Source organism: Sporisorium graminicola, chromosome SGRAM_1, assembly GCF_005498985.1.
Source record: "Sporisorium graminicola strain CBS 10092 chromosome SGRAM_1, whole genome shotgun sequence".
Taxonomy (NCBI): Eukaryota; Fungi; Basidiomycota; class Ustilaginomycetes; order Ustilaginales; family Ustilaginaceae; genus Sporisorium; species Sporisorium graminicola.
The window spans coordinates 658,044-685,523 of record NC_043719.1 but is presented as its reverse complement, the minus strand read 5'-3'; the positions used below and the strand labels follow the sequence as shown (position 1 = coordinate 685,523).

At 51.7% G+C, this 27,480-nt stretch overlaps 10 protein-coding genes across 10 annotated transcripts in view; 4 read left to right on the top strand and 6 right to left on the bottom strand.

Moving 5' to 3' along the window:
• Positions 1 to 155, top strand: part of EX895_000283 (uncharacterized protein) — a gene marked incomplete at both ends in the record, with an annotated part of 960 nt that extends 805 nt beyond the window's left edge. Inside the window, one exon of the mRNA XM_029880884.1 lies at positions 129 to 155. Coding sequence (XP_029742270.1) covers positions 129 to 155 — 27 coding nt within the window. The remainder of the gene's footprint in view (positions 1 to 128) is intronic.
• Positions 156 to 256: 101 nt separating this feature from the next.
• EX895_000282 (uncharacterized protein) lies at positions 257 to 1,477 on the bottom strand (the record flags this gene model as incomplete). Its single annotated transcript, XM_029880883.1, has 3 exons — positions 257 to 500; positions 582 to 770; positions 1,152 to 1,477. 3 exons carry the CDS (start codon positions 1,475 to 1,477, stop codon positions 257 to 259), a joined length of 759 nt encoding a protein of 252 aa, XP_029742269.1.
• Positions 1,478 to 3,290: 1,813 nt separating this feature from the next.
• Positions 3,291 to 4,463, bottom strand: EX895_000281 (uncharacterized protein; the record flags this gene model as incomplete). The annotated part of the gene is made up of 1 exon (XM_029880882.1): positions 3,291 to 4,463. One exon carries the CDS (start codon positions 4,461 to 4,463, stop codon positions 3,291 to 3,293), a length of 1,173 nt encoding a protein of 390 aa, XP_029742268.1.
• A 1,783-nt stretch (positions 4,464 to 6,246) lies between these two features.
• Positions 6,247 to 8,352, bottom strand: EX895_000280 (uncharacterized protein; the record flags this gene model as incomplete). The annotated part of the gene is made up of 1 exon (XM_029880881.1): positions 6,247 to 8,352. One exon carries the CDS (start codon positions 8,350 to 8,352, stop codon positions 6,247 to 6,249), a length of 2,106 nt encoding a protein of 701 aa, XP_029742267.1.
• Positions 8,353 to 10,266: 1,914 nt separating this feature from the next.
• Positions 10,267 to 11,194, bottom strand: EX895_000279 (uncharacterized protein; the record flags this gene model as incomplete). The annotated part of the gene is made up of 2 exons (XM_029880880.1): positions 10,267 to 10,769; positions 10,915 to 11,194. 2 exons carry the CDS (start codon positions 11,192 to 11,194, stop codon positions 10,267 to 10,269), a joined length of 783 nt encoding a protein of 260 aa, XP_029742266.1.
• Positions 11,195 to 12,860: 1,666 nt separating this feature from the next.
• Positions 12,861 to 14,021, top strand: EX895_000278 (uncharacterized protein; the record flags this gene model as incomplete). Its single annotated transcript, XM_029880879.1, has 3 exons — positions 12,861 to 13,224; positions 13,330 to 13,682; positions 13,788 to 14,021. 3 exons carry the CDS (start codon positions 12,861 to 12,863, stop codon positions 14,019 to 14,021), a joined length of 951 nt encoding a protein of 316 aa, XP_029742265.1.
• Positions 14,022 to 19,166: 5,145 nt separating this feature from the next.
• EX895_000277 (uncharacterized protein) lies at positions 19,167 to 20,843 on the bottom strand (the record flags this gene model as incomplete). The annotated part of the gene is made up of 1 exon (XM_029880878.1): positions 19,167 to 20,843. One exon carries the CDS (start codon positions 20,841 to 20,843, stop codon positions 19,167 to 19,169), a length of 1,677 nt encoding a protein of 558 aa, XP_029742264.1.
• Positions 20,844 to 21,986: 1,143 nt separating this feature from the next.
• Positions 21,987 to 22,940, top strand: EX895_000276 (uncharacterized protein; the record flags this gene model as incomplete). The annotated part of the gene is made up of 1 exon (XM_029880877.1): positions 21,987 to 22,940. The coding sequence occupies one exon, from the start codon at positions 21,987 to 21,989 to the stop codon at positions 22,938 to 22,940; it is 954 nt and encodes a 317-aa protein (XP_029742263.1).
• A 548-nt stretch (positions 22,941 to 23,488) lies between these two features.
• EX895_000275 (uncharacterized protein) lies at positions 23,489 to 24,373 on the bottom strand (the record flags this gene model as incomplete). The annotated part of the gene is made up of 1 exon (XM_029880876.1): positions 23,489 to 24,373. One exon carries the CDS (start codon positions 24,371 to 24,373, stop codon positions 23,489 to 23,491), a length of 885 nt encoding a protein of 294 aa, XP_029742262.1.
• A 1,017-nt stretch (positions 24,374 to 25,390) lies between these two features.
• On the top strand, positions 25,391 to 26,671 carry EX895_000274 (uncharacterized protein; the record flags this gene model as incomplete). Its single annotated transcript, XM_029880875.1, has 1 exon — positions 25,391 to 26,671. The coding sequence occupies one exon, from the start codon at positions 25,391 to 25,393 to the stop codon at positions 26,669 to 26,671; it is 1,281 nt and encodes a 426-aa protein (XP_029742261.1).
• Positions 26,672 to 27,480: the final 809 nt, after the last annotated feature.

Here is a 27,480-nt window from a genome sequence, read left to right as displayed (position 1 = left end):
CCCTAACCCTAACCCTAACCCTAACCCTAACCCTAACCCTAACCCTAACCCTAACCCTAACCCTAACCCTAACCCTAACCCTAACCCTAACCCTAACCCTAACCCTAACCCTCTCACATGCTTCACAGCTGCAAAGTCTGATAAGGCCTAACTAAGCCTCAAGGATGTTCAAACAAAGACCTGTTATTAATGTCGATCGAGTGATCGGTCCAATTTAGCGACATTTGAAAGTGACACCGAACGCACGATGATCTCTTCACAATGCTACTGCAACAAATGTACCGATAGCGAGACTGATACCACCAAGCATGGTGCGAACAGAGTGACGGGACGACCATTGTGCAACCAAGTCCCAATTGTCTTGAGGAGGTCGAGAATGGGCTTCGGAGTGAAGCGCTTCGCGAACCGCGTTGTTGATCGGCATCATCGAGAACATCGTATATGGACCGATTGATACCATTGTCAGACTGGCCATGATAAGCGGTAATCGCGAACTGGGCCTAACGATGGCAGCCGCCAAATAACTGAATGAGGTCAGGAAGACAGAAGTTGAGAGAATACCTTTGGCATTTTGAAAATACCATGAATTCAGCTTGAGAGCGGTCACGGAGTCTACATTGCCCTTGAGTGATGGTTGAATTCCAAAGATGCTAGCCCCGAGGTTGCTGTGGAAGAAGAAAGAGTTGCTGGTAAGGCCCAGGCTGAGTGCAACCACGTAAGGGTTACGCAGCTTGGTGACGAGTTTTTGGAAAAGCATGACGAGCTCGGAGCTAATAAGCGAGTAGAGCTGATGGGTTCGTGTCGAACTCTATATATACGCGTGTGTGTGTGTGTGTGTGTGTGTGTGTGTGTGTGTGTGTGTGTGTGGAGCTGTCCCATGCGAAGCGTGCATGAGAAAGTCAGGAATTCAGAATTGGCAGACAAGTAGCTGTCCTGAGACCTGTGGCCCGATGAGCTGCATAATTTCATGGACGGAAAGACAAATCCTAAAACTTGTATTTTGGGCTCTATGGTAGATTATGCCGGATCTGCTGTAGCTTCCCCGCGGACCAGTCACAACAACGTTTTCGGCCTACAATCAAGTTGATGTGCATACATAAAGTCAAGGCTACATCCTTGGCGATCAAGGCAAGCTTGCATGGAACACGTACAAAAGTCCATGCGGGTTGTTTGGATCGGTCGCAAACCTGCCGTAACTACCCTTGCCAAACAGAGTGGCGAGGTCACCGGTTTGAGAGCCGTCAACGATCTTGAAATTTCCTGAGACGCGGAAGGAAGAGGCATCAAACGCTCCATGGCCAATGGTTATGAAGCTGCCCGATGAGCCGTTGAATCGAGAGCCGGCAACCTCATCTGTAAAGCTGAACTGGGCATTGGTCTTGTTCGCCTCCGTCGTCACCTCTTGTGCATCACGAGGCGACAGGTAGATCATCGTATAATAGCTTGTCACGGTTCCTTCGAGATCAGCCAGCTTCATCTTGACCGTGGCCGGCGTGATGCGCGGAAGGTTAGTCAACGAACGATCCTCGTCCCAAGAGAGGATCGACGCTGACGAGGTGAAAGTGATTCAAGTGATTCCTGAGGGTGTCATGGTGGCTGCTCGTTGGTGTTTATGCAAGCGCAACAAGGTCAGTCCTCCAATACGTGTTGGCGGAGTAAGAGGTACAGTCCCTGACTAGTGGCAGTATCAGCTCAGCATGTCTGGATCGTCGTATGATATTTTTCGCAAAGCACGAATTCCTATCAGTCGTACCGCGAGTCGCATTTCTGTTCTCACGCCTCGCTCTTCAATTGGCCATACAACACTTACTGTGCGCCGTAGCTTCTCTGGCCTTGCGTAAAAACCCGAATGACTCGACGTCAAACGCACAGACCAACATCCAACAAGTTCTCTGTCTCAAAGCGAAGCTCGTATCAGCTCACCCTAGCCTTAGGCGAGGGCTTTAGCACAACCGACATGTGCCCCTAGTGCAATGAGCCGGATGGATTCCGCCAAACCGAAGCCCATTCGCTCTCCACCACCCAACCCAGCCCACACGATGCCATGAAGCGGAACCACGCCCAGACACTCACCCGCCGCAAGAACTGCTCCGTTCAGGTCGAGCTTGCTGTGGGCATGCCCGCCTTTCGTTACTGTACCATCCTCCACATTAGGGGCGCAGGTACCCTTGACGTTGTGGTCACTGACCACGACTTTGCTTTGCAATCATTTGCAATCCAGGTCGCCTCTCGGCAGTTTTCCACGGAGCGGCCAAGATGCCGGGAATTGGGGTTGCAGCTACTTACACATGACAGTATAACGCTATCCGATGAGATAGAATGTTTCCTTGCACATGCTCAGCCGCATTCGAGGGTTTGGTGCAGCTCAAAGCCTCGGGCATGTATATGGGTTTTCGAAATTTTCGGCCATTGCAGACGCAGGCTGCAGCTTCCCAAATCAAAATGCAAGCGACAATGAAGTTGTTACACTAGAACGTGAACGGCAAAAAGGAGGATATTCCCTTTTCGGGATGACTTGGTGACTTATTTTTGAGCATCGTAAATTTCACTGTACGTAGTCTCTCACTCTACGTAATTTTTGACGCTATACGTAATGTGTAATACTTAAACATCATTTCTGATTGATTGAGATCGTAACTTTGGCCGGACAACGTAGTGTTGACACAGCATGATCGTAAGCAATGAAGTTCAATTGAGCTACTGTAACTACAAAGAAAGGATGGGCTCGACAGACTCCTCCTCCTCCTCCTCCTCCTCCTCCTCTCCCACGTCTCCCGCTTGAACCCACCGGGATGACGTGGCCGGCTACGCTCGGCCCTCCTCTCCACACCCCCCACGTGCGAACGACTCCCAGCGCCGCGCACTACCATCCTGGCCACCGTAGGCGTCCACCACGGCCTTGCCCTTTGTTGGTGGCATCGTCCTTGTCCGTGCACGGCTTTTCCGGCCGCGATCGCTCCACGCAGGTGAGCTCGAAGCTGGGGCCCTCCTCTATTCGAAGTCGCTTGACCTCGAACCTAGGACCCGCTTGCGTTCGAGGCGAGCGCTTCCCACACCGATACTCCTCCTCCTCCACTACCCACCAATACCTACTCCGGTGACCGCCTGCGGCCACCGACTTCATCCTCTACACCTTCCCGGGACGTCTTCCTGTAACACTTGGTATCCGCTAGCGAGCTGGTTGATCTTGCCAGCAACGGCAGAGCTGTCGATCCAACAACGATGGACTTGTTGAGCGATCGAGCTTGGAGGAGACGCTGGCGAAAAGTTAAAGGCCCATGAACCACATTTCAAAGCAATGCTTTGGGCTTGATAGCATCAGAAAAATGCTTTCGGTCGTCAACCAAGTACGAAGTCGAATAAACGTTGACCAAGAAGCTGAAAAAGCCTGACACGCCCCAACCACCAACCACGGCCGAGTACCAGGCAGTCCCGCTGTCGCCGTGAAGAAGATAACGACAGATCTCAAACGACACAGAAGCCCAGAGAGGGAACGTGAAAAGCCCCAAGATAAACGTGTGCCAGTAAGCCCGACTGTTGTCATCTGTAGCAGCTATTGCTAGGACAAGAAACGCGGTTTGCTCAACCACCAGCGGCGGCACAGTGCACCAGAACAACGGCACAGGGCGCCACCATTGGGTGGCAGGGATCTTGGCGGCGAGAAAAAGAGTTCCGAGGACAGCTGAAGCAAGAACAGCAACAATCGTCGGAGCAGTGATGGGCTTCCGTGGATGCTGTGGTCGTCCTTTGCGCGTGCGTATATAAAAGATGGCGGAGCAAAGCAAGAAGCTGGAGGCCCAAACACCGGAAATCAAGTTGATGAACTCCTTTGTTTCGTCCCAGAAGTTGCCGAGAACTATCCAGGCGTAGCGCAGCAAGGGTGCGCTGCACATGAACGCAAAGTTGAGTGCAATCAAGTCTCGATGTCGTTCAATCTTACGCTGCATGGCAGCTTGGAGGGCGAGAAAGGCGGTCAGCGCAGTTGCTCCGGAGAGCAACCACAGAATAAACGCAAATGAAGGCCCGGAGAAGGTTCCGAGCGGTCCGGTGCGCAGGAGAAAGTTCACAGCTGAGAGGGGGACCAGAGTGCCTCCGCAGGTGACGTACACGTAGCCGAACCACCGATGGACAGTCGGATACGCCTTACGGAAACTGTCGGAGAACTGGGAAAGGCCTAGGGCCAGCGCGATACTTCCGGCGAGAGAATGGAGCAGCATCGTTGCGTGCGTTTCAACGTATGCTTCTCCGTGTCCGTCGTTACCCGACCCCACTCCATACGCAAAGGTATCAGAGACGAGGCGGGCCAGCACGAAGTCTTGCAGTCGTGGTTTCCTCGGGTCGGACCGCAGAAAGTACGTCGCCGACATGGGAATGTATGCCAGGACACTGAACCAGAGCATTGTGCGCAAGAGCGAGAGCCACCCACGCGACTCCACAGTTGCTCTCGATGGCTTGGCCAGCATATTTGAAAGCGGTGCGGACAGAGAAGTGGTATTGGTTTAGGGAAGTTGTCGAATTTGATGTTGAAGGCTGATCCTCTCGCTGCGACAATGTGATATTGTGTGTGGAGAGAGGGTTGTCAACGTACCAGCGACCATCGCATACTCGCTATTTAGGTGTGCAACTCAGTGGTTTGAACTCCCATGTCAAAGTCGTTCTCTCCCGCAGCGCGATACTGACTGGTTGAGCGCCACTGGATGTTCCCGCTCGACTGGCGAAACCCCCCAAGCACTCGAGAATGTCTTCTAAAAAAGAAAAGAGGATAAGGTATTTAATAAAAAAAGGCTGGGAGATGCTTCAATGCTATGTTTCATCTTGGAAGGCTTTCACGAGGAACGAGGCACAATGGTCGTGCTCGAGCAAGCCAAAACGCCACGGAAATATTGTTTTTGGGTATTTCCGCGTTTGACAAGCCCAACTGGATTCTCCTGCCCCTTGAGAGGTAAGTGGGTGAAATCGCGGACGTCGAAAGTTTCAAGTCACATGCGACACACCCCGCAGACTCGAGGACGTTGCCACTCTATCGGCATGGTCTCCTACCCCACAAAATCCAACTTGGTTTGGCGCAAAGATCCACTCCCGCGGCCGCGGAATGATTTGAACTCGAGGCAAAGCCTACGCGCTACCTGACGCGTTTGTCTTACTGCGGAATTCGACGTTGTCCTCCACCGAGGTTGTACAGTAATTAGTCGGAGAAGGCAGAGATTCGCTGGCAGCACTTCAAGGGTTGTTTGCCTGCCTGCCTCCAATCTAAGTTACTTAAATATTGTGTCGTACTACAGTACGTACAGTATTCTCGTGCCCTGCCTCTTGTTCACGCCTTTTTTCCTCTCTTGGGAGCCACCGAGCTGGAATCACCCACGAACGCCGGGAAGTACTTTCATCGATCAGTCGAGCCTATGCTACCTCGCGAAACTTCTGTTCTAGGCCACGACTATAGGACAGCAACTGTTCAATCGAAACCCAGTGGGAAAAAGGCGCACAAATTTAAAACAAAATAAAGGCCAAAAAACAAAACTTGCCTGGCTGGCGATTTGCCTAAGGAAAAGTAGCATGCCAACATGGTGATCATTGTTGCAGCGAGCTGAACGCCTTTCTACTCCGTCCCGCTAGCTAGCTTCTTGAGTATCTGCGATTCACTGGTAGATCGAGGATCAGTACCTGAAGGCAGCAGAAAAGAAGCTGTACCTTGTAAAGAGCACTTCGATTGGACCAATATCGATCTTGTTTGGCGCTAGAACTTGCTTCTCTCGCTTCCGTCGTCCATCTTTTCATTGGCGAGGATAAAGCATGTCGCGAAAGGACGAGTGGTACGACTGTTGCTGGCAATTATTTTGACTTTGCGATCGGTGAAGGTGGAGCCGAGGCAGCTGCCAAGCAAAGAGGAAATCTCAAAGTCGAGCAGCTCCTTGCGCACTGTTTTGCAAATCATCTTGCCCGCCGGCAGCTAACCTAGGTATCTACCTCCCTTGCCCCACTGAACCGTCTCAGCAAGACGCAAGGCATTCTTCCAACCTCATCTCTGTTAAAGCTCCTAAGAAGTCTCGCCGGTACCATGGTCACACCCCTGGCGACATTATCCTCATGCTCGTCTCCCCCTCCCCCCTTTTTGAAATTTGGGTGTGCTTCACCTTTCCATGCCTACCAGCCGACCCGGCAAAGCTGTCCTTGGATGTGATTGAGATGATATGCAGAAACACTGTAGGTGACATTGCAAACAAGACGTATACTAGCATCTACACGCGTTCAAAAGAAACGGCCGAAAGGATCGCTCCTCCAGACTCTGATGCTATTCGAGTCGTCAGACGAAACAACGATTCGTGCTTTCCCTCCATCCTTTAAGATGGGGTCATGAGCTAGCGCAAGCAATTTTTCTGTTGCAGCGGGGGCAAAGACAGCACACCTAACGCTGCCCGATCCAGCCTCCCAACATCTCCAATTTATGTTATCCTCTTTGACCCTCTGGGTTCTCAGGAATGACTTGTTGCGTTTGACCCCAGCTGACATGTTGGCGGAGAGCGGGGCATTGCTCTTCACGCTCCAAATGTGAATGGATGCGTCTTCGCTACCGGAGACGATGTACTGGAAGTCTGAGGATGAAGTAGCCCGAATCTGACTCGTACGGTTGATGTAGCGGGTAGCCTTGAAGTGCGAGACGAGACGTTGTGAGTTGATCGAGTAGATGCGTACGCGAGAATCGTTCGAGGTGATCGTTATGTACTCCGCTCTAGACTTGGCCGATAAATCAGTAGTAGACTCGGTAGCATCGAGCTTGATAGGCTGGATACTAGTGATCTTGCTAACCTGCGAACCCTTGTTTGCGGACTTAACCGTAACAGCGCGGACATATTGAAGCGTATCCGTACACTCGAAAGCCAGCAGGGATCCTGAGCGAGTGCCCACAAAGACTGCAGCCCCACTCGACGAAAAGGCAACCGCAGTGATGAATCCATGCACATCATGGGTCGAATGCACTCGTCGAGCCGTGATATTCCACAGCCTCAACTTGCCATCCAATCCACCCGTGACAAAGTAACGATCATCGGCAGGATGGAAATCCACAGACGAGACAACAGCTGATGTTGTAAACGTACAAAGGCTGTCGCTGCGATCAGGATGCCATAGTCTAGCAGTCTTGTCACTGCTGCAGCTAAGAAGGAAATTGTTCTTGCTCCAAGAAAGGTCCTGGACGTCACCAGTGTGACCAGCAAAGACGTGCACGGGGTTCGACTTGAAGATAGGAGCCAGCTCTGGGGCTACACCGCGCACGTCGGACTTCGTGCTGTTTCGACCCCAGGCGCACGGTCTCTGTGAGTAAGCAGGTGAAATCTTCCTATGACAGCATTCCTTCTCGTGGGGCATCCGAGCAAGATCGATCTCATCCGCACGGTCTTCCGGCGAAGAAATGACTTTGTACAAGCGGATTAGGTGGTCAGATCCAGCCGCTGCTAGATATCGACCGTCAAGCGAGAACTGCAGTGCGTATGTTTGGGGCTTTGACGTAGTGGATTTGATGGACTTGCTCTTGGTGTCACCATGCGGCTCTAATCCACCGTTAAAGCGTCGCGATCGTGACCGGAAAGTGTCACCGACATCAGATGAGCGCGAAGTTGCCGACAAGGCCGTCGTGCTATTCCTGCCAAAGCTAAACCGACCATCAATCCTGCTCCTCCGCGCGTGCCACTCGGTGTCATGATCTGGATTAGAGTTGGTCACGGCGCTGACCTGGGCTGTATTTTTGATAGCGCGCGATGAGGGGGAACGCCCAGCTGCCCAACTAGAACGCTTTGGCCTCTTTTCGGCGCTGAGCGTTGTCGATAAGTCCTGCTGCACACGAGAGGAAAGGTTTCCCATTGTTGCGTTCCTACCGGAAGATGACAAAGAAGCGTGGAGCTCCTGAGCAAGAAAGACATTGTCAAAGTCGACATCTTCGCCCGGCTTCGACTTGAAGGGTGGCTTGATCTTGATGACTTTGGGATGCGGGATGGTGCTATGATTGCAAAGATTGGGAGATTCCGCGTCGGTGGGACGAGCAGTTTCAGAAGAACGAATGCGGTCATGACTGCAGACCTTATCCATACTTGGGCTAGAGCTGCTGCTGCATGATGCTGACGAGATGCTGCTGAAGGTGGTAGAGCGGTTGGTCGGAGCGGAGCCGTACATGTGTTCGAACCATGCAGCAGACTCTGAGGCTGAACTGTGTGGATCTCGAGGGAGGGTGGCATCGGCTATCGCTCGTCGGTCTCGTCGGGCTTCAGGTTTGAAGACAGGGATGTGTGAAGCAGCGAAACGACCACTGCGACGCGGCCATATTGGACCGAATTCGGGCTCGTTGAAGATGAGCATGGGCATTGAGCGACAAGGATCGACAACGTTATATGATGTTAAACCTGCCACAGAATCTAAGCGCTGATCATAGGTATCGCTAGGTGAGTCCACCAACGAACGATCTCGTCTTTGGCCGAAGTAAATGTTGTGTCTAAATCAGTGGGGACGTCGAATGAGGTATGCCGGCTGCTGACACTATCTGCAAGAAGCGAATCGTGCGTGTTGCGACTCTAAATCGCGAGAAGCGAGGTAGCCTGAATCGATCGGAACGATTGCGAGGTGGTGTAGTCGGAAGGCCACGGACGGACGTTGCAAAATAGAAGTAACGGATCTGACGACGATGAAGATGAGTGCGAGATGGTAGGCCGAATCTCTGAGAAAGTAGATGGGATGCACAATTGGGTATTTACGGAAGTTTCATGCGTAGAAGGCAAGTGGTTTTATTGAAGGGTGTCAGATAAAGTAGAGGAAGGACCAGGGCGAGGCAGTGTGCAAGTGTAGCGTGGTCATGGTGGCGTGGGAAGACAGCGAGACGCAGCAAGAGAACCGCTCCGTGGAAGCAGCAACCGGTCGTAAAAGACGAAGAAATCTAAACGCAGGCGAAGGAAGCAGTTACGAAGATACCGCGGGCTTGGATGCAAGAGCCGCGTCACAATGTGGGCCGGCGATTCAGTAGTTGTCTTTGCCGTCAAACACGAGTGAGGGTCAAGGTCAAGTAATGGAACGGAGGGTCGCACTGAGAAGAGCAAGGCAGGCAGGCAGGCAGGCAGGCAGGCAGGATCAGGACAGCAGGAACAAGGACGAAAATATTGATCAGCCAAGTTGTGTATAGTCGAAGCTGGAACATGCACATGTAAACCAAGGACCCTAATTCTATTGCCAGAGAGATGACTTCCGGGCTGATCAAGGCACACAAGAGGGAACTATGAGGCAGAGAAAGGCACACGACAGTCTGACGAGCAGGGCGCAGTGTGGCACTAGGCTTTAAAATTGCGTACCCAATCCGGTGTTCCGGTTTGGCTACACTTGCCGAACGCGTTCGACAGCCGGCGTTATCGTAGTGACGGGGAATGACGTGCCAAGACCCTCGCTTCACAGTTTTTTCCGGTTCTTGATTCCTCTAGCGTGTTTTCGGAAGGAACAGCCGGATTGGCGCGTCTTCTGGACACTCGTGCTCACCGCTAGCGTTCGTTCCTAGCGCTTAGATAGCTAATAATTCTTAATCTGAACCGCCGCTTCTAAAACGACGCGACTTATGTGCCACCTTTTAGGATTTGGCTTTCTTGCGGACTTACTCATTGGGTTGCTCCGCTTCCGAAAAGTGCCTTGTGTAACGCGCCAAAGTTGAAGCCGTCTGCCCGACGGACAATGGTATAGCATATTCCTGTATTCCCGCTGTTTCAGGAAAGCGCTTTGTGAAGCGCGCTAAACGTAGAGTTTTCTGCCACAACCGACCAATAGCCTAGATTACCCCACTCCAAGATTATGGCTTGGTTCCGCATCCGAAACAATTGGGAGAGTGAAAGAACAGGCCTACTTCTACCCTCCCCCACCGTTGAGTGGGCAGCTGACAAGTCCGAGGCCGCATGAGAAGAGGCGGCACTCCGAGAGGCACAGCACCCAAATATCCTCGAAGATCATTCAATGTGCGCCCGTATCGCAGTACGTACAAGGTCTTGCGCGTGATAGCGCACAGGCGTTGCAGTGTTAGACCTGAGTTGTTGAACAGCGTAAAAAACCGCGGCTTTTGGTACTGGCACCGTAGCTGGGGCTCGTCCTGACGAGGGTTTTTTTCTGACTTTGATTTCTTAGTTGATTTGGTAAAACAGGAAACAACAGTATAATATTGTCGGCAAGCAATCTGCAGGGAAGTATGCAACAAGGTCGAAGCAGTTGTCGGGCCTTCGAGTCTGATTTCGGTGAAGTCGTCCTGCCAGTCTAGTCCAGCCGAGGCAGAGGGAAAACGGGCAACACCTTCAACCCTTCCTCGGCCAACATGACGCTCGTAGCAGAGTAGAACAAAGCTACACTGACTATGATGAAGAAGGAACCCGAGGCCTTCAAAATGGTCAGATTCGGGTAACCATCAACGAAGCCACCACTCAGACAGCCGAGTGCGACAACGATAAGCAAGGCAGCTCCGGCTACGGGACCCGAAGTGCGCAGTGAAGCCAAAAAGATGAGGAAGATCGGAATCAAGGCGATGAAGAAGAAAATGGCAACCGCTTTGTAGAATTCGGCGAGTCCCTCGGTTGGAGTAGGGGCTCCCAAGAGGTAGCTTGCTTGGATATTGACCCAAGGGAGAAAGAGGAAAGCAGCCCCTCCAATAATTCCCGCCAAGGTCCCGGCAATGGTAGCGAGATACGTGGAGCCTTCGGCAAAGCTAAAAATGCAAGCTGTAAAGTTTCCGATCATTCCTAGAGGTAGACCCAGCGTGATGACTGGTTTGTTGAATCCAGAACATGCAGGAAGAGGGGGTAAGGAGCGAAGAGGGTCAGCGCAAAACTTCTTCGAGACGAGGTGGGAATGTTGAAGAAAGAGACGTGCAGTAAGGCAACCAGAGCTGGTCGACTGGTGACAACTTACTAATCCTAGGGTTGGTAATGCCACGGTGTCCAACGCAGAGGAGACCAAGCATCAAGAGGAATGCCCCCGTGGAAATGCAAACGAGCGGGAAAGGGTTGCCGATTCTTCGATGGTAAACGGGGAACCCAGGTTGAGAAGAGTCGAAATGGTCTTCTCCAACAGTGGCAGTACGAGTCAGCTTGTGTCCCTTGGAGGTAACAACATGATCGCTACCATTGGGATCTTCGGCGAGACCCCACTGCTCCCTGAGGTTAGGGTGCTTGTAGTAGGGTGTTGTCATTTTTGACCGAAGATACTTAGAAGTGGGAGGGGTGAGGGAAAGTGTAAAAGTATGAGGATGGTTGATACTTGTCAAAAGTGGGAAGTTGATGGTAGTGATGATGATGATTACAGACGGACGATGGCAAGCAAAAAAGGGATGATTATGGTCCAAGATTTCTGGTCCTCGTACTACAGAGATCGAAAGAACAGAAGAGGGGGGGGGGGGGGCTTGCTTGAAGAGAAACGCCTAGGACGCAAGTTCACCAAACATCACCGTGGAACCAGGTACTGTATGTAGACTTCGGATTACTTGACTGGGATTACTTGATCCGCCCCAGTGTAAGCCTCTACGTGTGCTGTTAAGCAAAGCTGGTCTGGCCATGTCAATGACAACGGAAACTGTACACCGTGCCTCGCTCGCAAGATGCAACCCAAGCGCATAACCATGGCAAGGAAAGACAAGGCAAAGCGAGGCAAGGCCGCTAGTCTCAGCTCGTGTATGACCGTCAGTTTCCAGTGACAAGAGGCCGAGAGACAAAGACGGCGTGTCGCTGTCATTGAATGCGAGAGCCATTTTGAGTGAGATGCTATGCCGCGTTCAGCGCTGCGGGCCCTTGTGGGTGATACGGCGCCGTACCCGAGAAAACCGCTCACACAGAGCTGTAAAGAGTGAATTCGGAATTATGCATTTGCACTCGGAACCAATTTGCCGCGGGTACATGGAAGTTTTCTTCTCTCTCTCTCTCTGTGGTGACATGGGCCTCAGCCATGCAGATTGCCAAGGAGCTGCCACTGAGCAAGCACTGCGTAGATATTTTCGAGCCAAGCGATTTACAGATGCGGTGTTGTTGGCGACTGAAGATGCGAGGGTCAAAAGAACCCTCTTTCGTGAGGCTCATTGCTCCGTGCCGTAACATAATGTGAGAGCCGAGCGGATCCGAGATTTGATTCTTACAGTCCAGTAAATTAAGAAATTTACGTCGGCTCATTCGAACAACCATTTATTTAATTTCTAGAAGCGATGTTACAAGAGTTCCGAGTCGAAACGTGGGTGATGCCGACGGAGGGAGTAAGATGAACCCGGGTTTCGAATGCAGTTTCCAGGTGGTCGCAAGCAACTTGAGAAGATGGTAAGTGGCGCGCTTGCTCATGTTTCGGCTATTGCCGAATTTCCGAACGGTAAATTATCTAAATGCGTCAGCAGCCCTGCTAGTTGTGTACCTTGCGCCTTTTTCCCTGTCAATTAGCGCAAGTATCCAAACGCAATCGGGTGTAATCAGAGACAGCGTTTCCCAGTCGAAGAGGGTGAAAACAATCCTCGGCGGCCCTATGCCTGACGAACTGAAATCATCTTAGCAGAGGAAGGTAACTCGCTCGCTATACTGTCTTATGAACCAACAAACGGGCATATTCCAAGCCTTGAGGTACCAAGAGCGAGGAACAGTGTAGCTCTGTCACCAATGCACATCACACAGTTGTCGAGGGTCAAGTTCGCGCCTTGTCAAGTCTTTATCGGTGTCTTTCGCATAGTCGCTTGTCTTTCATATGTTTATCCCTTATGACATTCCCTCCTCCTCCTCCCTTCGACTTTGCCCTGATCCTCATCATCATTCTCTTCCTCATCCTTCACGCCGATCCCCACCATCCTCTCCAATTAAGCAAGAAACTTGTGGAATCGCAACAAGATGAGTGACCACGGCCACACGATGACTACCTCCGCACCTGGCAATGGCGTCGGCACCACCGAGAGCACTGGTGAGATCACTGGTCTCCCCGTAAGCGCTATCAACGACTATGAATCCGGTGCTTGCGCTAATGGATCCACTACCGACTACTCCAATGGTCATGGCCATGGTCAGGACAACGGTCACGAGACCTTTACGCAAGAAAAACATCCCTCATCTCACCAAACTCCCCGATACAACGGTGAAGGGGCTCGAGGACCTCACTTAGACCGAACCTTAACTCCGGGAGGTCATCTCGCTGACAACGATTTGCTGGCTATCGCCAAGAGCCATAGGAAGGTTGGTAGTCCTTTGCCCCTCGGTAGTAAGTTTCTCGTAGTTATAGCCCATACTGAGCAAGGCAGACTCAGATCCGCTGATACAATCGCATTCACCGCCTTGCTTGTTGGTGGGGTTTGACGTCTGGTAGTCTTTAGCTTCTCGACAACGATCCTCCTCTTGTCACTCTACAACATTCACGTCCAGAGCATTGTCATCCCTAACGCTATCCTCGGATTTGCTCTTCCCTACGGTGGTATTGCTTCATTCATTTCCGGAATCTGCGAGTTTGCCTGTGGAAACACGTTCGGTGCTACGTTTTTCTGCTCCTTTGGGATGTTCTGGTGGGGTTATGCTACTTTGCTCATCCCCTTTTTCGGTTTTTCGGGAATGTACGATGGCCAAGCAGGAATCTACGCGAACGGATCACCTTATGCTTCCGAGGCCGGTGATGCACTCGGGTTGTATCTTTGGATTTGGTTTGGTATCACTACGATTTACCTGGTAAATTTTGCCCATCCCCACCCCATCCCTCGTCTTCTCCCTTGCTTGCAATCCGCTGAGATCAAGATACTGACAGAATCTCCGCGTTACCTTCGTACTCCGCAGATCGCTTCCATTCGAGGCTCAGTCTCCCTCTTTGTCCTTATCTTCATGATTTGGCTCACCTTCCTCTGTTTGGGTGCACACAACTACACCGGCAACGATGAATTGCGCTCTGCCGGTGGAGCCTTTGGTATTGCTGCAGGTTTCGCTGGTTACTACCTCGGGATCGCTAGCTTCTTGACTCCTTACAACTCCTTTTTCACCTTGCCAGTCATTCCGCTTGGCAAGAGGGATTAGACATCCCTCACTCCCCCTCTCTCTTTCCTAAACCCAGTCTACAAGAAACCACTCTTATGTCAACTTGGACGCAGTAGCTTGCTCGACTGCAAAGGAATTACATGGTCCACGCCAACTTTCGTGGAACGCCAAGTTCTAGGAAGAAGAGGAGCAAACATGCAGTCGATTTCGGTTCGCCTTGAACGCTGAACACTTGGCACACTTCACGATTATAGTCATTAATCATAGTCTCGATCGTATACTCTCACGTTTCTTGTCTTGCTTTTGTCCTTAAAGTCATACTGTTGAGCACCGCTTCAGTAAAGAAGAAACCCAGATCGGATTGGGCTGCTCTTCTGCTATCTGCTCACCAAGCATCAGAGTTGGCAGCCCTCGTATCGGTGGCTCATTCGTCGTTGAAATCCTGCCTTAGTCCGAGGGTAGACTGAATACACGTGAGACTTTCACAGAGTTGGAGCGGGAGAAGACCTCGATGATTGGGCGTCTGTGAGGTGAATTATGCTTTCCTGCTGAGTCGCTGAGGTGCAGATTCTGAAAATCAGAATGGCGCTTGATGGCAGCTTGCTTCTATATGCTGATCAACCAAGCCTGAGACTGTACTGTGCTCTTGCAGAGCCATAGTACAATTCGGTTCGATTCGCAGCAGATGGAAAGCATCATAAACATGCTCACATTTTATCCGCTTATCAGGTAGTGTTAGGGTGATCTAATCGATTAAACGTCACCGGGCCACCGAGTGGGCCAGCAGCCACCACGAGATTGAGCTTTTGTGCTGACGGTGATGCCAGGTCTCGGGATGGCTTGTATTATTGACTCAAAACCAGCATCGGCAAGTGCGTACTAGGATGCAAGGCCACGCTGTCACCCGTACATCTCGCTGAAGAGCCTGGTTCGCCACATTACAAGATAAGCTGTGAGCTTGCGGACCATCGGTAAAACAAAAATGAAGCAGACTACAAACTACAAGTTATCATCAACATGCCAGTCATTAAGCATCTTTGCGATATCGAACGACTGACTTGAGTCACCATATTCCTCGTGTCCTTGTTGAGCTAGCAGTTCTATGCCTATTTGTGGAAGGTGAGGAAGCGTGTTGACCATCTGGGCCGTCCAGCTTGAATCTTCCAGCAACTTCGAGCCACAAGAAGACGGTGGATCATTGAAACGAATGGGACCGTTCGGAGCCTCAGCACTGCCTCCATCGACAATAGTTTCTGCCCTCGAAGTAATGCAAGGTTGTGAGGCAGCTGTGATGCATGACAGCCCTGCAGAGGGAGGGGGTAACGTGACTTGGGATGGGACGTCTGGTCCCGTCGAAGCTTGGAGTTCGTTGCCAACGTGCTCTTCTGGCTGAAGCTCTTGGAGGTTGGAGGTGCTTAGAGGGTCAAGCTCAACCGCATTCGGGCCAAGCGAGCACCAGTGGCCTTCGTGAAAGAGCACATCGAGCATCTGACACGTAGCATTCCATTGGCTTCGCAGAAAGGCAGCGTCGGTAGAAGTGGATTCGCTCGTCTCTTGCGTCACGCCGAGGTCGGAAGCACCGCAACCGAGCTGAAACCGAGTACGATGATCCTCGCACGTCATCAAAAGCTGCAGTAACTGGACGCACCGCTGAGTTTCGTTCGACGAGTTGTCCGACTGGAACTTTTCCAGGGCGACGGAAATCTTCCTACGGGTCATCAGCCGAGAAAGGCTGCCCACATTGACACGCGTATCTGTGTGGAATAGATCCAACAAAAGCACCAAGCATGCACGCATCGTCTGCAGTGTGATATGATAACAGGTATCAATCTGAGTGCAGATGTCTGTAGCCTTGTTCGGTATATCCAAGATGCGATTTGCCATGTACACTAGGCTTGCGTGCGGGCGTGAACTTTCCGAGATAAGCGGCATGTGAAGCATCAAGAACAGATGAAACAGTCTATGATGCAACAACACCCTTTCGACTTCGATTGTACCAGCCACGTCGTAGCCTGCGTCAGTCGAGTAGCAGGCAGGGAGGTTGGTAATGAAAGACTGGAACTGACGATCAAGCGAATCACGTTGAGTTGGAGAAAGTTTTGTTCCCAACGTGGACGCAAGGCTCCAATCTGAGGCCAAGTCGGGACCTTCATCGCCGCCGGACTGCGAGGTGATCTTGTCAACAAGAATGCGAGTCATGATTGCGCAGTCAATCATGGCGTACGAGTAGCTTAGAGGAGTCCGTTCTAAGCGCAAGTGTGAGCGAGGGCAGGGGTTGGTGAGCAGGTCTTGGTCGGAGAGATTCAGAGGTTGCCGCGTGTTGAACTGAGAAGAGGCGATGCGGTAGATAAGGTGCTTGTCGCTTTGACTCCAGTCGTGACGAACGAGACCCCACCAACATCGCACGGCCATCTCTCCTGTGACGACCTGGACCGGGTTTGCTTTGGGGCTATGCAGCTTTTCGAACGAGCCCAGCCGATGAATCCCCATTTTCACTGCGGATCGGATGGCGCAGTCGGCAAGCGATTCGAGGAAGGACGGTGACTCTTTGCCGCAGGCAAGCATTAGAACTGCTGTTTGAAGCTGTGAGATGCTGCTAAAGATTCTGGAGCGCTCGAAACGTTGGATACGCTTGACGAGAGAGTAGATGCCTTTCTGCTTTTGATGGATCTGCTCCTTTCTAAGTGGCTCCACTAGAGAGCGTGTTTCTTGGCGGCTATCCCGATCGAAGTTACGATCGAGAAAGCAAAGCGCCGAGAAGATGACCATCAATGCAGTGGCGACTTCGTCAAGGGCGTACTGCTGGCGACGCTCCAAGTGGGGATCGGTGAGCAAGTCGTTCAAGACGAATTGCACAGTTGGGCAGTGGACGACGTGACCGTGGATGGAATGTAGATGCTTGACGTAGACTTCATGTAAAAGATGTTGCGTCTGCAGCGGACTGGGCAAGGTATCACGAATTTCTTGCACCAATGCACGACGCTTTTCGGTCGACAGACTGTGCCATTCTTGGTAGACATCCGTCAGAGCAAAAGGGAGACGGAGATGCTGCCTAGTCTGAGGCTTTAGCAGCCGGTACTCTACCAAATCAACCCAATCATCTAGCTGCAAGTGAGCCTCGCTTTCAGGTTGACTCGGCTCGTTGGAGCTTGCGTTTGTCGAATCCGATTGCACTTCATCTTGATGAGGCATGATGTAAGACGAGAGCTGAGAGAAATGAAGGCCCGTCGCTGAAGTTTTGTCTTGCATCGGAAGATGACCAGAATTCTGGGACGACGCGGTATTACTTGCAGTGATGTTGTTGTCGGAGCTCCACTGAGTGAGGCCACTCTCGCTGCAAAGCGTTACCGCCCCCATTGGTGGTTCAGGCCTAAAGGTCATGATCCCCACCGCAGCGTCATTGTGACACGAAACCGTGTCTGGTATCTGCGAAAAGATGCTGCTGGGAAAGTCTGGGCTGGGCGGCGTGGCCGAGCTATTACCACTTTGGCTTTTCGCTCTCTTGGCCCTCTTCTTTCGTGGCTCCCTCTTGCAGTCCTTGCCAGTGCCCCTGGAGAAGCACTGGTTGCAAGGATCGAGGCCATTGCATTTGATTTTTCGTACGCGGCATTGGACACATGAACGGTTCATATGGAGCTCGGGTTGGCCAGGGATGTATAGACGACTTCAATGGTGGTGAGCTTCACGGAGGGCCATTTTGTGTCGCACACAAGAGATGGTGAGGCCCATCATTTGTGCGCAAGTGGAAAGGGGGGGGGGGGCGCATGCGGTGCAAGGACTCGAGTGTCGAGCAGCGATGGAAGACACAGGATTGCGAGCTTGTTGGAGCGCGAGTCAACGGAGTAAAGGGCGAATCCTAGAAACGCCACGCCCCCGTTGTGGTATCATGTTCCAGTGACCGTGCTTGAAGAAAGACTGCGTCACCGATGTCTATGCACGAGGTTGTCCGACGGAAAGACTTGCGGCGTAACCCGTTTCATGTCGTAACGAGTCTCGCATGACAGGCAGTTCCTGTGTACAGTACCTGCAACCCCAAACTTAAGTCGTCCATTTCTCCGTGTGAAAGTCGTCGATTTTTTCCACTTGAGATAAATAAATAAATAAAGTTAGGAGAGCGCTCTGGAGAGAGAGCCCGGTCGACGAGTGCAGACCCGGACTCGCTCACAAAACCACACCTGGGTCCCTTGACTCTGGGTTTTTGTGGGAGTTCGCGCAGTCAAGATTCGGTACAAGGCATGCCTAGCAAAGGAAATTGGTATCCTCCTTCCTTGCCGTTCCCTACCACAGCTACACATCCTTCACCTATTACACAGTTTTACCCAAAAGATGACGAAAAGTTTCTTTTGATCAAGAAGACACCTTGATAGAGCTTGCTGTAGCCGACTTTGCGCCTTTCGATTGTGCTTGTTTCGAGACAGACCGAACAACGCTCGCTCGCCATGTTATGCACCTCGTTTCAATTTGCTTTCTCCGAAACCCCTTGTTGCACCCAACCTGCAACAGTCCTTCCAGCAATTCGGTTTCAATCAAACGTGTGTGTACACCTTGGCAGCAACGCACCCTCGCTTCCGCTTTTCGCAAAACATAGCGTCGGTTGCTTGCAGCGTATCGTAAATGTTCCAATAACCGTTCAACACCGAGGGATTCTGCCAAACGTCCGAGCTCCCGACACTGAGCATGCTTTCGTTGCTTTACGCCAGATTCGAAGTGTGCTAATTTTGGCACCCATTTTGGGCTCGCACAGTACCATCTCTCTCCCTTGACCCAAGGCTCTGAGTCTGAGACAAAGAACCTGAGACGGCACGAGTGGCCTCTTGTTCGATGCAGAAGGTTTCCAAAATCTCGCTCGATTGGATTGGGCGCAGTGTTCAACTGAAGAGTGATTTGCCTTATCGTAGGGCTTCATCGCGCACTTCCTTTTTTGATGAACTACACTGTTCGGAATATGTTGATCCGTATCCCCTCTCTCGTCATATCTCGGCAATACTCTGTCCCCAGTGTTTCACTGGCATTTCAGCAGGTGAAAACCGAGAGAATGAGTCTCGCGAAGATAGCTCAAGGCGAACTAGGGGCGTAAAGAAGACACGCATTCAAGAAGCATTGACTCTGGAAAGCTCAAAGCATGTGTCATTCGAAACTGGACAATGATTCTACGTTACAGGCCAGGGTTGGGCTCAGCAAGCTCTAATCGAAGCTCGGTTGGTCGTGGCCGTAAGGACGAGGGCCAAAGTCCCAGTGGGATGGATTCCTGTCAAGCTGAGCGACCGGTGCCACAACTGTCGCCGTCCCGTACGGAGTGCTACTGCCCTCGAATTTGACAAACATGGGCGAAGTTTCCATGTCAAATTGTTCGGGACGAGCTTTCTTCCAGCGGGCAGAAATCATAGCGAGCAACTCCAGCACACTGTGCTCCCCAGACATGGGACCCCATCCAAATTCGTCTTGAACCTTTTTCACCACCTCTTGCGAGTACAGTCCCACCTCGGGCTCCAATTGGAACATGTTGAGTCGAGTGAGGGATGATACGCAAGTGTACGAACCGCCCTTGGTAGCACGCTCTCGAAGAGCGATGAGCACCTCGAGGGCTCCGATAACTCCGGTAGATACGTCCGAGATGGGCAGAGGCGGCAGGATCGCACGGTCTGATCCCAGGCTGTGCCCTTGCACCACACAGCAACCGGACGCGGCGTCTGCAATCTGTTGCCATCCGGGCCTGTTAGCATACGGTCCCTCGACACCGTAGCAGCACTCATGCAGATAGACCACCGAGGCATCCTCGCCGCGGTGCTTCTTTACAAGTCGAAGTACTTCCCTCTCTCCGTAACCTTTGTTGAAGAGCGAACCGGGTCGATATCCGTCAATAAAGACATCGGCTTCGCCGATCAGTTTCTCCAATTGGGCTCGGTCTTCGGGTTTGCGGACGTCGCTGAGGATGGTTCGAACTCCTGTCGTCAACGTAAATTGGAAAAGGCTCACGTCTCGTAGGTGAGGAGGGTTAACCTTGATAACCGTGGCGCCAAGCTGGGCAAGTGTTGTGCCAACCGTGGGTCCAGCGATGACGCGCGCCATCTCGAGCACTTTGACACCTTCCAATGGTCGCAGTCCGCTCTTTTTGGCAACAGAGGGGAATGGTGTCTTTGCAGGGGCCGGTGCACCGACCTCTTCTCCGTGCCTGCGAATGTCGAACAGAGGTCGTTGCGCGAGAGCATTTCCCATTTCGGAAGAGCTCCATTCCTCAGGTGTATAGCAGATGCTGCCGCATTGACGGTGCGAGATCATGATATCTTCCAATTCTTGAGCCGTGTGTTTGGCGACCCAATCTCCGATGAGCTTTCGTGCGCCAGCTCGAGTTTTGCCAGCCGGATCTTCCCAATCGAGACCAATGACGCCTTCCACCAGCGGGTGCGCATCGAGACTTCCGTGCAAGTAAAAGTCGCGCCCGTCCTTGGTTGGATAGATGGATGTAGCCGCTTTTGAAATTTCCGTGTTAAGACCATCTCCCTCCCATGCAGGAGCTAGAGAGAGCGCCTCGGGAGCTTGCTTGCCACCAGCCGAGAAGAGTAGAATGTGACCGAGGTAAAACCCGGCATGATCGGTGTTGACCTTGACCTTGTTCATCGGTCCTCCGTAACGAAGATGGGCAATCTGACTTGCCACACCTCCGAGGGCAGCCTGCAGAGCAGATTGGACTGCGCCACTCTTCAGATTGCCGGGCTGTACAGGGTAGTCACCACCCTCGAAAGTGATGTTTTCCTCGATGAAGTTGGTAGGGAGGCCAAGAGATGGATTCTTCTTGTTCAAAACGAACAAGATTCGCTTAGCATCCTCGGGAATAGGAATGTCCTTGGTGACGGCCGACATGATTGTTTGTAGTTGAAGAAAAGGCAGAATTGCCTCTGTTGATTTGGGAAAAAAAGGGGTGTCAAAGTTGAGCTTGAAGGGGAATCAGGTGCCAGTTTGGTGACGATAGTGACAAATTGACAAGGCTCTCAGACAGGATGGGACCCTTTTATGTCTAGCGCCCTTCAGTGTTTGAGGCTCCAGAGATCTTTCACGACCTCATGTAGACCACCTGCCTACGCACAGACGTACATGTCTGAACCAGTCTGTATCAACTACGGCATGTAAACCTTGCTAATAGTCGTCCACTTGCTGGGCACCCAGTACGTCGCGGAATTTACTCTTCTTGGCCGCGGCGGGGGCTCGTTTGACATGCTTCCGAGATCTCGCCAGAACGCCAGAACGCCCGAAGGCCCGAAAGCCCGAAGAGCTGCTGGAGGAGCTCGACGACAGTGAGACCCTCTGTTTAGATTCATTGGACAACTTGCTGGTATGGACTGGTACGGATAAATTCACCGGAAGAGCTGCAAGACTCGTTACGTAATTGGTCACGCCCAGAAATTTGTACGGAAAATTCTACGGTAACGTCAAAGAATTAAATAACGGTTGACCGGACATGCCGAAGGTGGAGAAGTCCGTTTAGTGACGTGAAATTGCCGTGCTGTCATAGACTCTGCATCGGGTTGGAATTCCCGGTCTGGGTGCCCGGTCTAAACTGCCGAAATATTCCAGGGTCTCGGATTTGCAGGATGAGATCCGAACAAGTTACATTTTCCGTGAGAGTCAACCAGCATGTCCCAACAGAATTCACCGAATCCTCCGCAGACGTCCGACTTTCCGCATTCGCCAGACCACCAATTTTGAGCATTTGTTCCACAAACGAAGATTGGCTGTGTATGGCAGATTAGAGCAAAAATGTCTGCTGGTTCCGCTGCGACTTTCAAAAGATCTGTAGGATGAGAAGCGTGTGCTGTCCTCCCCTCTTCAGAACGGCAGTGAAGGTAGATATCGGGTAGACTCGTCCTCTCCTTAGCCCTTAAAACTATTTATACGTCCGTACAAGTCGTGTGCGCAAGGTTCGTTCTGTTTAATTTTCAACCAAGACAAACTAACTCGAAGCAACAGACAACACTCACATCATAGATACATACGAATCTCATCACCATGACCGGCTCCGTCACGATCAAGAACGTTGCCGTCGTCGGCACGGGTGTCATTGGAGCATCTTGGGCCTCGCTATTCCTTGCTAAAGGTCTCAAGGTTGCTGCGACCGATCCAGCTCCTGGCGCCGAAGGCCGACTTCGCGAGTTCGTCAAAAGCGCCTGGCCCATGTTGGAGAAAATCGGGTTGGAGCCCTCGGCGTCAATCGAGAATCTGACATTCCACAGCGAGCTCGAGCAAGCTGTGCGCAACGCAGACTTTGTCCAAGAAAATGGACCAGAGTCCAAGGGCTTCAAGGAAAAACTTTTCAAACAGCTCGATGCAGCCGCACCCAAGAACGCCATCCTGGCCTCCTCTTCATCGGGTTTGCCCTCTTCGGAGTTCGTGAGCTTGTGCCAGAACAACCCAGGTCGAGTCCTAATCGGCCACCCTTTCAATCCGCCTCACGTGGTTCCTTTGGTGGAAATTGTTCCACACAAGGATACCGAGGAAGAGTACATCGAAAAGGCACTCAATTTCTACAAGCTGCTGGGAAAAGCACCTATCGTCATCCGCAAGGAGGTCAAAGGATTCGCAGCCAACCGTCTGCAGGCTGCCCTCAACCGCGAAGTGTTTTCTTTGGTTAAAGAAGGCGTCTGCTCAGCAAACGATGTCAACGTAGCCATCACCCAAGGGCCCGGGCTACGCTGGGCGTTGCTTGGACCATACGTCGATCTAGATCTCGCCGGTGGTCAAGGAGGTGCTACACACGCATTGGAGCATCTGGGACCAGCAATGCAGAGCTGGATAGACGACTTTAAGCCGATCAGGCTCGAAGGTGAAACTCTCAAGTTCTTGGGAGAAGCTGCTAGCAGCGTTACGAGCAAGCTGGACATGAAGGAAGCTGTACGGGATCGTGACGAGCTCCTCGTCTCAATTGTCCAGGCCAAACAGGGCAAGAAGAGCTTCCCGATCTGAAAGGCCATAATAGGTTGACTGCGCCGGAAGGTCCACTTGATTTGGCATGCTTATCACCCTTCGATGCACTTGGTTGTTAGTCTCGACGTGAATCAAGGTTTTGTCATTTCCACTACAGAAAAGCATGCCCAACAGTTTTCAGCGACGTACTGAGTGTCAACATGGCCGTCATTGGCCGTGGGTGTACGGGGTGACGTGTTAGCGCCAGGTTAAGCGCTGTCGGTAGGTAGAAAAATCTAAATTCTTGCGAGTCAACTTTTGGAGTTTCCTTTCTTTATGGATCCGTGTGTGCGATCTTTTCCTGGCGCAATCAAAGTCCGATTTCTTTCGCACAAAGTGTAACATGTAGCTTGCACGGTTCGCATCAGAACCGACTGTGTATTGCTGCATATGACCATCTACTCGAAGCAGCTCATCGAACATCCACAGTGTGATCGCGTGACGGGAGTTGGGTGTTATGTACTATGTGAAGGCCACGGATGCCTGTCGATTAACGGGGGAAACCGGGCCGAAAAAGACACCGTCAAAGAACATTTGCTACAGGTGCTCTACGCTCCAGGCTCTACAAAAGCAATACCAGTAAGGTTACCTGCATCTTGGAAGATGACCTTCTTGTTGCCACCATCCCAGTCATAGCGGTATAAGCCGCCCAGAAGATCGGAAACATACACATGCTTAGACTTCTGATCCAGAGCGAGGCCAATACCTTCGTGTAGCTTGGTTGCAATGATAGCTTGACCTGCCAGGGCCGTTGTCGTCGCCTGCGCTTGAATAGACCAACGGTTGAGTGTGTTCCCAAAAGGAACATCGCCGCGATCCGTCCAGTATAGGTGCTTTCCGTCCTCGTCAATCTCAAGATCGATCGGCTCTGGGAGATGTTCGAAAACCACTTGGGCTTGCAGGGAATCTTGACTTTGCGCTGCACGGTCGAGTGGCGCCCTAAAGATGCGGCCGAGTCCTCCTTTAGAAGGCCCCTTCTGCGTCCAGTAGATGTAGTTGTTGGCTTTGTCAATTGCTACTCCAACACACCAGGCGCAGCTCTCGGGCTCCGTTGACACCGTAGCTTGATAGAGACGTGTCTGATCGCTTCCGTCTAGCTTCGCCCGGAATATTGCCTTTCCCTCTCTGTCGCACCAGTAAAGGAATCCAAAGTCGACGTCCAATTGCATTTGTTTTGGCGTGATGGTCGCGCCGGGCTGCACGATGTATTCATGCTGAGAGCCGTCCAGACGGCAGCGGGAAAGGGAGCCATCGGGGGTATCAGGCGAGGTGCCCATGTTGGTCCAGTAGATCCAGCCTTGTCCGGGGCGGTCGTCGACCTGAATTCCGTCGGGCAGAGTCTTGATATTATCGACGATGACACGCTCGTCGCTGCCGTCCGCGTTGCAACTTCGGACGGTTCCTTGAAGAATATCGAGATAGTATAAGCTCATCTTGGCGCTCTCGTCGCTTGTTTGCGCTTGATGGTGTTCGGTCGTAGTTCCTACGGGTGCAGTAGTCGCTATTGTAAAGGGTAGTGCGACTTTGCCGAGGGGGACTTTTGATGGGTGATGCACACTTTAAATATGCGCTCTCAGCGACTTTCTCTTGCTCTGCATTCGAAAAGTGCGAGACTAGTTGAAGATGTCCACGGCGCTTCCCTCAGAGAGAATAAGGCCAAAGCAGAAGTTCTCGACTTTGTAAGGTGATAAAATCACTCTTTTTGCCGGTACTCTGGACACAGAGTCAGAGTGGAGCCCTGCCCGCACATCGTTGAGAGGAAGACAGGAACACCAACCTTCTTTCTCCGGTCCGTCTTTGCGGGCCGGCAAAAACCTACCCCGTCTGCACTACACCCAATTCCTGTCCGGAACATAGCCGCTTCCCGCCCGGAAGGAATCAAGCGACATTACAACTTGATCATTGGTCTTTGTCTTCGGTGCCGGCGAGAATGCGTCCGACACGCACTGTACCTAACCATGACGGAAGTCCGGAAATTTCTATATTTCCGTGCCTCGGTAAGATTATTTATGCGGGGTCAGACAGCAGATTTCGCACGCCAGTCGTGATTCACTATTTTTACCCGGTGTTTCACAAATGCAGTAGGTGGTCAGCGTAGTGATTGCCAACAATGCCGTAACTCACTGAGCACTTCTCACGCTCTTCTTGCTTCGATGCAATCGTCGAACGCTGTTCTATTCTCAGGCAAAAGCGGAAATTCGCCGAGGACCGGATAGACATTGTCCTTTCCTCGGCAACTTCGAAGTGCCGTGTTGCCATTGCCAATCTTGAAGTGTCAGCAAGGGAATCAAATGCCAAAGGTTGCACTCTGCGTCTCATCTTGTTCAGTGCAGCAGCGAGATGTATCTCTACCTTTATGGTGTGGCTCAGACTACAAATAGGGCGCATGAGGCCGCTGTGTCAGGCTTGGTGACATGGCCAGAGAATACCACAAGACTTCACCGTAGATCATGGATAACGTAGTCAATGGGAAGAAGCGACTTCACGTCGTGATCGTCGGAAGCGGTTGGGCCGGCTACACCCTTTGTGCCGACCTGGACCTAACCAGACACCAAGTCACGGTGGTGTCTCCCGAACCGACTAGCACATACACCCCCCTTCTAGCAAGCGCCGTTTGCGGTCTTTTCGACTTTCGAATCACTGAAGAACCTATTCGAAGGAAGAGTCGACCAGTCACATTGTACCAGGCCACGGTAGAGAATGTCGATTGGAGCTCCAAGACACTTCACTGCACCTCGCAAATCGCGTCTTTCGACAACGTCACCTTCGAAATCAACTACGATGTAGTTGTCTTCGCCCAAGGTTGCAAAGGCAACACTTTCGGTATCCCTGGTGTGGAAGAACACTCGTTGAAGGTGCGCACCACGAAAGATGCAGTCGTTTTGCGACAGAAGATTTCTGATGCGATCGAGCTGGCAAATCTACCGACAACGTCGCCTGAACGTTGCCGCGATCTCTTACACATTGCGATCGTGGGTGGTGGAGCCACGGGCGTGGAGATCGCAGCAGAGGTTTCTGACACGGTGGACAGAGATCTTAAACCGCTTTATCCCAACCTCAAGGATTACTTTTCGATCTCTATCTACGATGTGGCCCCCAATATCCTGGCCATGTTTGATAAGGATCTGTCCACATACGCGATGGAGTCCTTTCGACACCGTGGCGTGGAGATTGCTACTGGAACACAAATCCGATCTGTTAACGAGGGACGCTTGACAACAGAGCAAGGCACCGAAATCGGCTTTGGTGTGCTGATTTGGGCGACCGGGAATGCAGCTGTGCCACTCACATCCAAGCTTGACTGCAAGAAAACGACTCGTGGTTTGGTTCGTATTCTCACGGACGCCCATCTGCGCGTTCTTGACAGCGAGGGACTGCCGATCCCAGGAGTCTATGCCATCGGCGATGCGGCTGACATCGAAGGCACTTCCTTGCCTACCACCGCAGAGGTCGCAGTGCAAAAAGCCAAGTACCTTGGTAAAGCTTTGTCTGACTCGACGGGATCCAAATCTGCGAAGCCCTTTCGATTCAGCGAGAAGCGCATGGTTGCTTATCTGGGAGCATCTCAGGGGATCTGGAAACGAGACAAGGTAGAACGCAGGGGACGTCTTGCCTGGCTCGCTTGGAGGTCAACCAGCATTTCTTGGACGCGGAACCCGAGGAAGAAAATTCTGATCCTGGTCAACTGGATGCTGAACTACTTCTACGGCAAAGACATCGCTCGCAACTAGCTCTAGCATGCAGTCTGTCACAGCTTTCTTGGGCTGCAATTAGAATTGGAAGATAGCAACACATCATAGAATCGTCACACGTAACTTTTGACGCTACGTGATGTGCAACATTTGAAATTCATTACTGATTGGATAAGATCATAACTTTGGCCGTACCACGTAGTGAGTAAGGACAAGGCGAACAGACATCTCACGTTGAGTTTTTATATACACACAGCATGCTCGCAAGCAACGTACTTCGATTTATCTACTGTATCTACAAGTAATGGACGGACCCGACAGACTCTTCCTCCTCCCCCTTCTCTGTCAACAATGCTGGGTCAAAATCAATTTGGCGACGAGTACTGCTACAAATAGGCATCATCGAAGTTGTCTTTTAGCAACCCTAGACGCGCAAGAGCTTCACAGGCCTCGGAAAACATCATCTTCGTGATCTCCTCTCGCTGCTTTGAGTCATACACTGTCGTCGCTTCTTCGGGCGTTGCATGATTGGTGTGGAGAGGGTTGACATTGCGAATGATGCGTAATTAAAAATACGCAACATACGGAGAAAGGGATGGGAGCAATGAGCAAGCTGCAGACGATGAGGATGTCGGCCGAGTGTCACGGCCACACAGTCAACTTGGCTCATCCTCACTAGGCGAGCTCAAACGCATAGGAAATTTGGTTGTCCGGCAAAGTTGGGGGCCCGGCCTTGACGCTTTAGGAAGCGGCTCTTTCAAGCTTCAAATCATGGGTGTGGAGATAAAGAAGGTATACACGCAAGTGTGATTAATATACTAGAAGGACGCTGGAGAGTACATGAAAGC